Source organism: Mizuhopecten yessoensis, unplaced genomic scaffold (assembly GCF_002113885.1).
Source record: "Mizuhopecten yessoensis strain PY_sf001 unplaced genomic scaffold, ASM211388v2 scaffold8361, whole genome shotgun sequence".
NCBI classification, from domain to species: domain Eukaryota; kingdom Metazoa; phylum Mollusca; class Bivalvia; order Pectinida; family Pectinidae; genus Mizuhopecten; species Mizuhopecten yessoensis.
Window position 1 is genome coordinate 1,889,732 of NW_018407509.1, and position 12,452 is coordinate 1,902,183.

Below are 12,452 nucleotides of genomic sequence, written 5' to 3' on the forward strand. Positions count from 1 at the left end.
GACGGACGACGGACCACGGACGCAGGGTGATTTGAATAGCCCACCATCAGATGATGGTGGGCTAAAAACTCAATTAAAAACAACATGTTTGTAGAATGTCTCTATTAAATTCGTTCAATTAACCCTCTGGAAAATGATCCCAGGCTGTCTGAGATATTCGATCTCAAAATCCGCATGGGTCTGCGTTGCGGCATTCCTGCTGCTCAATGAGAGAGAAAAAAAACATCTAAATTAATAAAACATTTCAAACTTTCACAACATTAACTGTGCTCAATTTCGCATTCATGCAAACGCCATAACGTCATTTAAACTATGATAAGTCGTTAACACTCGCATTCGGCTTGTGCTGTCAAAAACGTATATATTGAACTTGTCCTTTATTCTTTTTTTAATGTTCTCGCACGAGTGCAGGCAAATTATTCACCATGTACCCAAATTCGCCACCCTGTGACGAAAATGCCATATGTATGGAACGCCAAATTAACATATATTCAAATAATTGCACCTATCAAGATAGGTAGAACAAAAAAATCAATATTGGAGATATTCATTCAATTATTTGAAGATCATGATGTGCAATTACTTGAATATGTTAATTTGGTGTTTCATACATATGACGACACGTATACATAACTGATTATTAACGTCACCATAGTCATCAGCAAAGTAAAAGCCTTAAAACATTTTGATATGAAGAGAAAAGTTATATTGTTAATTAAACCAGAGACATATGTATCAGAGATGGTATAATGTATTATATATATACGTCTCTGCTCTGATTAAACAATTATTAAAGTGCATGTTGCACAACCGTGAATCTTAAATATTTGTTCTGCGTGCGACGGATATCTCGTCAACTTAACTTATTAACCCAAAAACAGAGACGCATATATATTACAATATAACGTCTCTGTTGATTGTGATTTAGTGTAAGTCAGTACTGATATAGTTGATATAGTTACTGTACGTTGTAATTTAATTTGAAAATTCTAATCATAATGTAAGTTTATTTGTTCAGAGACGTATATATTACATATGTAATATATATACGTCTCTGATATGTTCAATCACGGAATTATCTAAGTGCGTGGTTCAATACTAATTTTAATTTTTAACACGTAACAATTTCCTTTATTTGAAATTTCTATTTTAAAATTCATGAAGTTAATTTCAGCACAAAAGAAAATGTTATAAAACATGTGTATTAAAGTTAATATTTACATTACAGCAGATACGTACTATTACGACAAGAATCAGTAAAAGCTAGTTCTACGATTACAAGGCCGAGTATTTGTTTGTCCTTGGATTATCTCCCATATTTCTCCGCCGCTAGGGGTGTCGCGTTAGTCTGACCATCGCACCGCAAACCGCAAACAGCAAAAATGGCTTCCCATGCATTGTCACAAATGCTGGACGAGCTCATGGGGCGGGATAGAAATCTAGCCGCAACCGAGAGGAAAAGTGAATTACATTGGCAAGACCCCGAGGTAATAAATCCGACACTATTAAATACCGACAGTTGTCAATTTTGATGATTGAAATACTTAATCCGGTGATTGTGAAAACGAGACCATGTGCGTTTTCCGACTTGTTTGCAGAAATTAGGTTGCTGGAGTTGTTATCGTTTTGAATTTCATTAAGTACAATATGTCCTAATGGTCATATAGTATAAACTTGGAATAGTTATACTTTTAAACCTCTTAGCAACTTATTAATGCCTATAAAACCTCTGATTTTCGGAAACATTTTTGGGCAATGCCTAGTTTCTGTCTTTCCCTTCAAACCCGGACAAGCATGAGAGTTCAAGCGGACCATATATTAACAACATTGTTACCGTGTCATTTACTCAACTTCATACCCATACTCCACCCTTGTGGAGTGGATCATAACTGAGAGGTTGTGTATGTAAACAAAAGTGGATTCTTAATTTATGAATCTCAAAAATCTACACTGGGTACACGTCAACAAAAATGGTCTGGAATGATTCTTGAGTAAAATTACTGTATACAGATGTAACCTTACAATTTTATATTAACTTCTAAGGAATACAAGCTACTGAACAAAAACTTATCTATGGCATTGGGTTATAAAAATGCACTGTAACTGTTAAAACGTGTTTTGTCTTTAAATCTTTTTCAGGTTTGCAAATTTTTCCTTGTGGATTTTTGCCCCCACGAATTGTTTGTTAACACAAGAGCCGATTTAGGTATGGTCATATTTCATGTGTAAATGTTTGTTTAAACCCTCAGCTGAATGGAAAATTGGTTTTAACAGCTGATTTTGTTAAAACAATATAATATATTGACTGTTTATCTTAATTTTAATAAGTATTCATTCAATTTTTTTTTTTCATGATGTATTAAATGTTCATTTTGCTGGTTTTGTAATTTAAAAGAATATATATATATGAAAATCAATGACTTTCACACGTTTACATATACCATGATTTATTTTGTGACTTTTCTAACTCTTCCAGGACCTTGTGAGAAGATACACGATGAAATCTTTAAAAAAGAGTAAGTATCACCGTCTTGATTTGGAGTTTTCCTTGATTGAGGATCTTATAAACATAAATTATTTTGGTACCATTTATTTCATAAATTGTCATCAGTAACTTATTTTTGAAAAATGCCTGTATGGGTTTTGAAATAACTCTGTTGTTAAATTTTTGCAGGTATAAGACTTCTACCAGGGTAAAAACCATGGGCTTTGAGGAAGAATTTGAGCGCTACTTGGAAGGGCTAATTGCTGATGTGGAAAGGCGCATTCGCCGAGGTCACCAACGCCTAGCCCTCAACAATGCCCAGGGCAACGTATGTTATCTTTATTTAATGTATTATAGGTAATCGATTATCATTTAAAGAACAGTAATTGATGTGCATGATTGTTATGACTTACAAGCAGTGTTATTTTCAATACAATGAAAGTGTCACATTTTTGACAGAAAAAGTTGTAACGGGGTAATACTAAATGCAACAGTACTTTTTGGGAGTATACTACAAGTATTCTATAAAATTTATAGATCTATACCTTGATGGAGTCTGGTTCGTTGTGGTCTTTTAGTGCCCTTTCTGATGATCTATGGGGCCTTGTCCGTTGCTTTAGGTGTCTAAACATGTTTGAACCATTTCAAGTCTGTTGCAATTACATAAATTGCATGGCAAGCATAGCAATGTTATTGTGCTTCTTATGTGTTATAGCTGAATGGACAAATGAACAAAGACAAAGAGGAAAAAGTACAGATGTTGACAGAAAGGATAAATGACCTTGTACAACAGGTAATTCATAGTTTGTAGATTAATTTTTCAAGGTTCTATTCTTTATATTAGATGTGCTTTTTAACCCTTAGGCTGCTACATTGATTTCTATGTAAACGGACACCACTGCTGAATTAATCATTGACATTTAAATTAATTTACTTGATTTTTCAAATGTGCATAACTTGGAAAATAATTGTTATATGTGAAAAAAAGTTGTATGAAAATTGTTCGTTGTTGTCTCTTGTTTATATTAACGTTTTCAATTCTAAAGTTGCTTCAGTATTTACCTGTACAGGTGGTGATAAAGGTAAGAAAATGTGAAACTTTTAATTAATCGGATTTAAGCAAGAGGAAGATCATTTTAAAATTATTTTCGTCTGCAAATGTGATTGGCAAATGATAACAGAGATTATAAACTTCATTTTTGGCATAAGACGCTGTATATATTTACACAGATATTCTCGGGTAAAAAGTTCAGGTATTTCGTCAAGAATTGCATGTGATTTGCTACAGGTTTCAGGTCGCCATTCAATAAATTTACTGTCACAGTCGGCATATAGATATATCTTAGCTACGGTCTAGTTTATGATTAAATCACCGATAAAAAGTTTGAAGAAATAAATCGGCTAAAAACATATCAATGTCAATGTTCAATTCGGCCTCACCTGCAGACGACATGTGCGCCTCGGTCCGCCGATATTTTCCTATTTGCGTAGAGCACAAAGCCGTTTACTGGAAAGTTACATATTATGTAACACCGAGTATTTCCACATCAACCATGCCAAACCCTTCAAAACCTTTATTATCATCGTAGGTGACGATGGAGAATAAATGTTTACCATCATATTCATCGCTTCAATCTACACGTCCGCCATTTTTATGACTTTTTTTTCGATTTGAAATTCTCTCGCACACCTTTGGTTATTACTAGGGTACACTGCCGACTTTTCAAAACGACTTTTTTTCACATATAACAAATATTTTCCAAGTTATGCACATTTGAAAAATCAAGTAAATTAATTTAAATTTCAATAATTAATTCAGCAGTGGTGTCCGTTTACATAGAAATCAATGAAGCAGCCTAAGGGTTAAAATTTAGAAAACAGCTTAAAATAAGATATGTTTCATGATAATTGTCAATTTTTTTATAAAACTTAACCATATTTTGATGGCAGTAGTTATTTTAAGTCCCCTACAGTCGATTACTTTTGATGTTTTGTACTGTAGATTGCGATGTTTCCTTATCAGGAAATCTTAGCACTAGTTACATTGATGAAGGACTAGTAAATAATCTATTCAACTAGTCCTGTGGACTAGCAAGCAAAAGTGTCTAACCCTGTCTCAATATATAACTATAACTCCAAAAATTGGCAAATATTGTCAGTAGATTAATTTTTCTCTGAAGTATTTTGCTAAAAGTAGCTAGCTGATTGCTGATTTATTGTACAATACTGCTATTTTGTAGGCAGAGGAACTTGGCTGTGAAGGGAAGGTGGAGGAGGCACAGGGTGTCATGAAGCTTTGTGACCAGCTAAGGGAGGAGAGGAAACAGAGCGAGTCGGTCAGTCTACTAAAATCTTGCCATTAGATATTTGTGTGGCTGTTGGCTACTTTTATTTTTTATTTGTTACTAAAAAATGTACGATGTGGTTACTTCATTGACTACTATCTTTTTAAAAATGTGGAAAATCTATCTTTGTCACAGAAAACGATCTGTTTACTTGAACGTGAACTCGCGTGTGTATTGTGGCTGACACTGATTGCGTAAACATAATCAGGGCCGTCGCAGATCAGTGCACGCTTTATGACTGCGAGTTAATTAATGTTTTTTTCTAAGTTGTAAAGTCAATTATCAAGCTTCAGGTGGCAACAGTTGTTATAATTTGTGTACATTAATGGACACTGGGGTCAAGTTAATTGGATGACCTATTGACAATGAGAAAACAGTCTGATAAGCGACTCACACATAGGTGGTCTAGCACACGTACATTTGGCGGCGGCTAGTGTTCCAATTAATCGATTTAGTCGACGTCTGATTTTGATCAAATTTGTTCTAGAGCATCTTTTGACAAAGGAGCCTTAAATTTGTATAAACGGAGGGTGTGGCTCCTCTGGGGGCAGAAGGGCAGTCTGAAGCATGCTTAGGGACAAAAGAATCAATTTAGTATAAACTGAAGCATGTGGGCTTCTTCTTTGGGGCAGATGGGTGGGACCCATTATGGGAAATGGAGGAAAACATTAAAGATCCTTCTCCTTTTGTACCGATGAAGGGATTTTGACCAAATTTGGTCTGAAGCATCATTGGTTAAAGGGTTCTCAGTTTTGTATAAACAGAGGGGTGGGACCAAATAGGGGGAAAATAGGTGAATCTTTAAAAATCTTCTTCTCAACCGATGGAAGTATTTTGACCAAATTTGTTCTAGAGCATCTTTGGCCAAAGGAGTCTCAAGTTTGTATAAACGGAGGGGGTAGCCCCTCTGGGGGCATAGGGGAAATAGAGGAATATTTTTGTCCTACTATACAAGTGAAGGGATATAAACCAAATGCAGTCTGAAGCATGCTTAGGGACAAAAGAATCAATTTTGTATAAACTGAGGTGTGTGGACCCCCTTCTTTGGGGCAGATGGGTGGGGGCCATTAGGGGAAATAGAGGAAAACATTTAAGTTCCTTCTCCTTCTGTACTGTTGAAGGGATTTTAACCAACCTTGTTCTAGAGAATCTTTGGGCAAAGAGAATTTAACATTTATAAATGGAAGATGTGCGTGACGGTTGGAGGCTGAGAAAGTTTGGTTACTGTTAAAAAAAAATGGCTACTGAATTTTTAGGTCCAGGATGAGCCCTGGTACTATAAACACAGTTGAGTTAAACATTATTGTATGTGAAAAATAACTTTAACCCTTTCATCCCTATGTAACTTCAATAGGCTCTACCATCCATTGATATGGACGAGTCCATTGCTGTCCACAGTAGTGAAAGGGTTAAGCTTAATACATACTGTAAAACTCCAAAAATACATGGAATATGGCACAAAGTTTCAATAAGAAAGCCATCTGGCATCAAATTTTTGATATATTTATTGTATATCTTCACATCTTTTTAGTACTCTTAACTCATTCACCCCTGAAATTTCATAATGAACTATTCCAACCTTTGAATTGGAAGAGTTCAAATGTGTCTTCAGGGGTGAATGAGTTAAGTCATAATTTTTTCTTTATTTGAACACCATCGTACTGAAACAATCCAAATTTATCCATTTGTATCACTCTGGTAAATATGTATAATGTTGTAACTTGTACTGTAGAATAAGCTGGCAACTCAGTCTAATGAGCCGGAGAAGACAATGGAGGTATGCTCAGTGTGTGGGGCTCTGCTAGTGGTGGGCGATGTCCAGCAGCGCATTGATGAACACTTGATGGGCAAACAACATGCTGGATATGCACGCATTAGGGCCTATGTGGAGGGCAAGAAAATGGTGAGTATACAACCACTGACCATATGTCAAACTGCTTGTCGCTGTTCTTAACACTCCGATCAGATTATCATTTCACTGTACTGTAGTTGTAAAGTCTTTAGAGTTACAAATTCATCAATTTGTCGTTTTGTTGGAAGCAAATCCCATATACTGTACCAAAAATATGTTCCAAAATGACTAATCAGCATTTATAATGCATGTCCTTTCCTTACTTGAAGAAAAAATGGGAAAATTTAACCATTGTTTGATCAGATCCTTTGCTTTTTCAGAAAAGGGTAAATGAGGAAGAGGAAAGAGAAGCTAGATACCAAAAGGAGAGAGAAGACCGCGAGAAAGAGAGGGAAAAGGAAAGAGAAGAACGTCGTCAACGAGAGAAAGAAAGAGAAGAAAAGGAAAAGGAACGTGAAAGAGAGAGGGAAAAAGAGAGAGAAAAGGAAAGAGAAGAAAGAAGAAAGAAACGCTCTAGGAGCCGTGATCGCGATAGGTAAGTACAAAATAAAATAGTACAGAAATGGTTATAATTGTTTTTCAAACTTACCATCTTCTTAAATTAAGCCATGTTCTTTTATACATCAATATTAAACATGGATTGAATTTCGAAGTTATTAATTAAGGTTAATTGGATACTAAATGTGATATACCTGACGAGATCTTAAATGCCTGTTTGTTTTAGACACAGACGATCACGAAGTAGAAGTCGCCAGAAACGTAGATCTAGGAGTCGTTCAAGGGATCGTCACAGGTCCTCTCGTAACCGCCGCTCTAGGTCAAGGTCACGCTCCAGGAAGTCGAGGAGCCGAGACAGAAGGTCACGTGATAAAGATTCTCGCCGTCGGTCCCGCAGTAAAGAAAGGTCGCGGGATAAGGACCGCAGTTCTCGGGACCGGTCTAAGAGGAGTAGAGACAGGAAAGATAGAGATAAAGGTAAGAACTCATAGAATTCTGGGTAATTTACCGACGAATTATATATATATGTATGTTAGATTAAAATATAAATAGCTAAAACATGAAGAAAAGTTATTATGTCAACTAAGATATAGTATAATGGTAAGTGTTTGGTATTTGAAATTTTCAAGTGATTGTGTTAATATAAGAAAATCCTCTTTATTATGGTTAATTATAATCAAAGTATTAATATTTTAGTGTCAATTTGAAATCGATCTATTAGATCATTCTTGATTACCTGTAAGAAGAGACAGCTTAATGACGTTGATATGAGAAATATTTATGCGGAAACAAGTGTAAAAATCAGCAGTAGCTTTAATTTATCATGTACATTTAATACCATATTTACATGGTTGAACTTAAATGCATGCGATTATTATTATTTTTCAGGAAAGACGAAATCCCGTTCTAGAGACAGAGATGGCCCTGTCGCACAGGAGAAATCCAAAGAGGACACGTCGTCCAATAGAAAAGACGAGCATGCACAAAATACCGTTACAGAGGAAAGCAAAGACTGATTTAGAGGTGACACAATATTTGCTGTCAGTTTTCAACAATCAAGGTAAGTTAACTAGTGTCCAGTGATGAAGAGGTCAAAGTTGACCAGAGAACTGACCAATGATTGAGATTGAAAATAGGTAATACCATGCAATGCAGGTAAGTGCAGGAACAGCGTGATTGTAGATGCGAAATTTGGTAATTGTTACTGAATCAGTTTCAGGGAACTAGGGCATACATCTTTGTCAGAAACAAAATTAATTGCAGATACCAGAAATAAGACATACAAAACAAATTGATCAATCAGTAAAATATTGTCGTCAGTTTTGTTTTGAATTGCAAACAAAAAACAAAAAAACTTTTGTAATCAACGTGATACAAATATCTACTTCAAAATCAAGATCATCGAAGTATGAATTTGTTTCAGACAAAAAAAAATCTGTTCCGTTAATCATAAGAAATTAAGGTTGAAAGAAATGTTCCAGTTGGTACTAGGGGTGGAATAAATTAAAACGCTGGACTAGAATCTTAAGTGTCAGATAAACTTTGAATGATTTGTATTCAATTTTCCACCTTTTATATATGAAATCAATCCAAGGCTTGCTGCCGACCAAGCTATTTGCCGACATCCTTACAGAGCGTATAAACAATTTCATCGTGTATTTGTTGCTATACCAAATGCAAGGTGAGTGGTGAAAAAAATAAAACTCAATGTCTAATATATAATGTATTTTTATAATTTTAATTTTTACATAACTTGTTTTTTTTATTATTATTATTATTATTTTATGTATGAATCACCTAGGATATGAACAATTGAAGTCATAAAGAATTTTATTGTGCATTTCATCTTTCCAAAAGTGAATATGCAAGATTTTTTATTTTTTTTCGCTTTAAATATAGACATTAATTGTTGTACGTATTTTTAAGATTTTTTAAACGGTCATATATCTATTGACATCAGTCACCTTGAGAAACAGGTAAGATCTATAATCATTTGAGTCACACTCCTGGATGTTGATGCTGATATTTGAGAGGTAAAATTATGTAAACTGATATAGAAATGTGGAACAGTTGGAAATTTGTTTGGGAGGGGGAACAAAACAGAAGACATCATTTAAATTTGACTTTCGTTTAAAAGATATTGAAAACAAAGGAAAATAATTTTGGTTCCTCTGTTTATGGATATTAAAATGACATTTTAAATGTATAAATAAATTTTAAAAAAAGGCTGGAAATAGTCACCAGAAATGGCAGATACACAACGCAGGTTAGTGTGGATTTTTACGATATTTGTTACTGACCCGATCACCATTCTTGTCTGAAAGATCTGCTCCGATAACAGAGGTTAGTGATGCAGTTTATATTGTGCAGTGTCACTCGAGGGAGATGTTTAGTACACATCGTGGCCAGTGCTACATTTCAAATTCTCCTGTGTGCCAGGAAGACAATCTGCTCTTGTAGAGACCGAGGTTAGTGTTTTGATACAATTGATATTCTGCTTTGAACCAAGATGAAGATCCGCTCTTGTAGAGACTGATGGTAGCGCTACAGTGGAAAATTCTGCTCTGTACCGTGACGAAGATATCTTGTATAATTTTTAGGTCACCTGAGCTTTAGCTCAAGTGACCTATTGCTATCCGTTTTCGTCCGTCGTCGTCCGTCGTCCCTCGTCCGTTAACNATGGCTAAAAAGTATAATCTGCAACATTAGGAGAGGAAGATCTGCACTTCGTAGAAATGGAGGTTAGTGCTACTATCCTGTTGTACAGTGTTTTTAAATAGCCGTACCTCGAGGCGAGTTGTGTACAAGGTGTTGTTGTCTGTTGTGGGTTTAGGCTTTGCCAGCTTTTGTAAGCATTTGCTGTTGGCAGAACAATTGATTCGTATAAAGGTTGGTTGATGAATGTTCATCACTAGATGTCTGTGATGTTTTGTTCATGTTTTTACGAGTCACATCTCCCTACATGTTGGAGATCTAGAGGATTTTGAGGATTTTGTTGTCTCCGAGACAGGAAAATGGAATTTTGAGGTTAGTGAAAGCTCTAGTAAGTCTGCCAATGATTTGAGCTGATCCTGAGTTGAATTAAGGTTAGTGGAAACATAACGTTTTGTCATGATCCGAACCAACTCCTGTGGTGGACAGCAGGCGACACGTTTCCCAGATTCCACAGCATTGTCAAGTAAGAGTAGTGGTGAGAGAGCGCGGCCATGGCTCGGGCAACACCTTGGCCATAGCTGCCAGCTTCGTGCATGTACATTTGACATCTTACGGAAAAAAACTACTCTTAAAAGACATGTGCACAATACTTCTGATTTCAGTGGCCTTCAATTACAATAGCAAAACTACTGTGGAGAAGGGAAAGCAATATAAAGAAACAGGATTGTGAATGAAAACTACTCCCCTCATGCTCATCTGTGTAATGTAACAGGTATGACTTCCCAATACTTGCTGGTTCCCTCTATGTAATACACTGTACTGCTTTGCTGGGGATGTCTTTTATCATGTTTAGGGGTCTTAATTTCAGGTACAGCTTGGGAATACAGTTGCCTATGCAAACCTAAACGAGGCCGTTGTTTGTGCCCCTAAATGAGGCCGTTGTTTGTGCCTTGTATAATATCTGTTTATTGCAGAGTTTCCAGTGTCGGTTCGAAGTACGCTGATACAAGATTTTGATTTTTTTGAGAATATTCTCATCATAAAATGCCCACAAAAAGATTTGAAGCCATTTTTTTTTTAAACAGTACTTTTTTGGTGATAAAATCGATGCATGTTAAAAAATGTGTTGTGCCCAGTTGATGTTAAGTATTCTAACTGGTGTTGAAATGTTGCAACATCCAGAAAAAAATATTAAAGAGGTTGATTGGTTGGTGTACCTGGTACTACCGGTAGTTGTTTATTATAAAATTAACACAAGGAAATTTGGTAAATGAATTTCATAGAAAAAAACCATGACAATAGGAGGGAAGTTACAGTGTAGTAATGATCAACAAAGTGTCGCCCCACACCAGCAAGCTTCTATATTTTCTACTGTCATTTACCTGTGAAAAGCAGACAGCTCATGAAGATTTAATCGGCCCATCCTTTATAATCATGTCTAGGTTAATCCTTTTGCCACTTTAGACCATAATGGGCTCGTCCAGATTAATGCATAGTAGAGTGTATTAAAATTTCATAGGGGTGAAATGGTTAAGTCCATTTACACAGGTAAAATCTGGTGGTTGGTAAATCACTCAACATGACCGTTACAGACAGTTCCATTGCTTACCGTGGTTGAATCAGAGTATTTGTTCAAAAGGCTCCTCACAGTATTCCAACAGAAAATGAAAATATACCTAATCAAGGCCTGATAAAAAATATTTGATTTTGGAAAATAAGGGGGGGGGTATTTTGGAAATATCAGAATAATGAAACAAAAAAAATTCTAAGCAAATTTAAATGAAATTGATCGAGTGTATGATACCGATAAGCTAGTGTTTGGCTCTGGAGAAGAGCCCTTTGAACAATTGGTGGGAAAGTGTTGTTGGGAGATTGCAACAATTTAACTTTGAATATAATACATAAAATTAATGTTTTCTAATTTACGTTTTTCTTATTTTTGCATTTTTCAGATATTTGTTCAGAAGTCGATAGTGAAGTAGCCCGGTGCCATACCGTTGTTTCGGGGAGGAGTCTAACCGTTGATGCTGAATGGCAGATGGACAGATCTCTTGAACTGCTATTCTCTCTTTGTTGGTTAACATATGTATTATCTGTTCCTATTTTGAGGTATGTTATATGTATGTTGATGATTGTTTATAAGATAATCACAATTTCGTTCAAGACTTTGTTATTAAAGAGACAGAAAAAACTGTACATATAAACGCATATTGTTATTGGAGAATATTATTTTGTCATTATCTCCGTTCATGGCAACTTTGGCGTCGTGTAATTAATTTGTCCAAAACATTCTATACGTTTAGTTCTCCGTTGTTACTTGATGTATAAATTATCAATTGAACCTGTTCATGTAAATGGATACTACTAAACAATAAGATGAAAATAAAGTCCACGAATCAATGCTGTTGTTGAATTTGTTATTTATGCAAGAATTCTTGTACCTACCACAGAACATGCAGGAAATGTTCAAAATTGCTATTTGTTCAGTCAAGAAATGTTTGGAGCAAGGTCAGGAAGAGAAGACAACTAATATTTTCTCAGCAAGTCGAGGTTACCACATTATCGCTGTAGTAGAATCTCACATACTGTTTCCATTCCGTTGAACATCAAGTTTTTA

The 12,452-nt window shown here is 35.5% G+C and overlaps 1 protein-coding gene across 2 annotated transcripts; it reads left to right on the top strand.

The window, feature by feature from the left end:
- Positions 1-1,334: 1,334 nt before the first annotated feature.
- Positions 1,335-12,235, top strand: LOC110455670 (luc7-like protein 3). 2 transcript variants are annotated; one of them, XM_021505931.1, is made up of 11 exons: positions 1,335-1,487; positions 2,140-2,206; positions 2,477-2,516; positions 2,675-2,813; positions 3,201-3,278; positions 4,726-4,821; positions 6,563-6,733; positions 7,003-7,217; positions 7,407-7,657; positions 8,069-8,240; positions 11,788-12,235. In XM_021505931.1, the coding sequence occupies exons 1-10, from the start codon at positions 1,383-1,385 to the stop codon at positions 8,194-8,196; spliced, it is 1,290 nt and encodes a 429-aa protein (XP_021361606.1). In that variant the 5' UTR covers positions 1,335-1,382; the 3' UTR covers positions 8,197-8,240; positions 11,788-12,235. The 2 variants fall into 2 exon arrangements, with proteins under 2 accessions (XP_021361606.1, XP_021361607.1); XM_021505932.1 differs by lacking the exon at positions 11,788-12,235 and adding an exon at positions 10,498-10,847.
- The last annotated feature ends 217 nt before the right edge of the window (positions 12,236-12,452 follow it).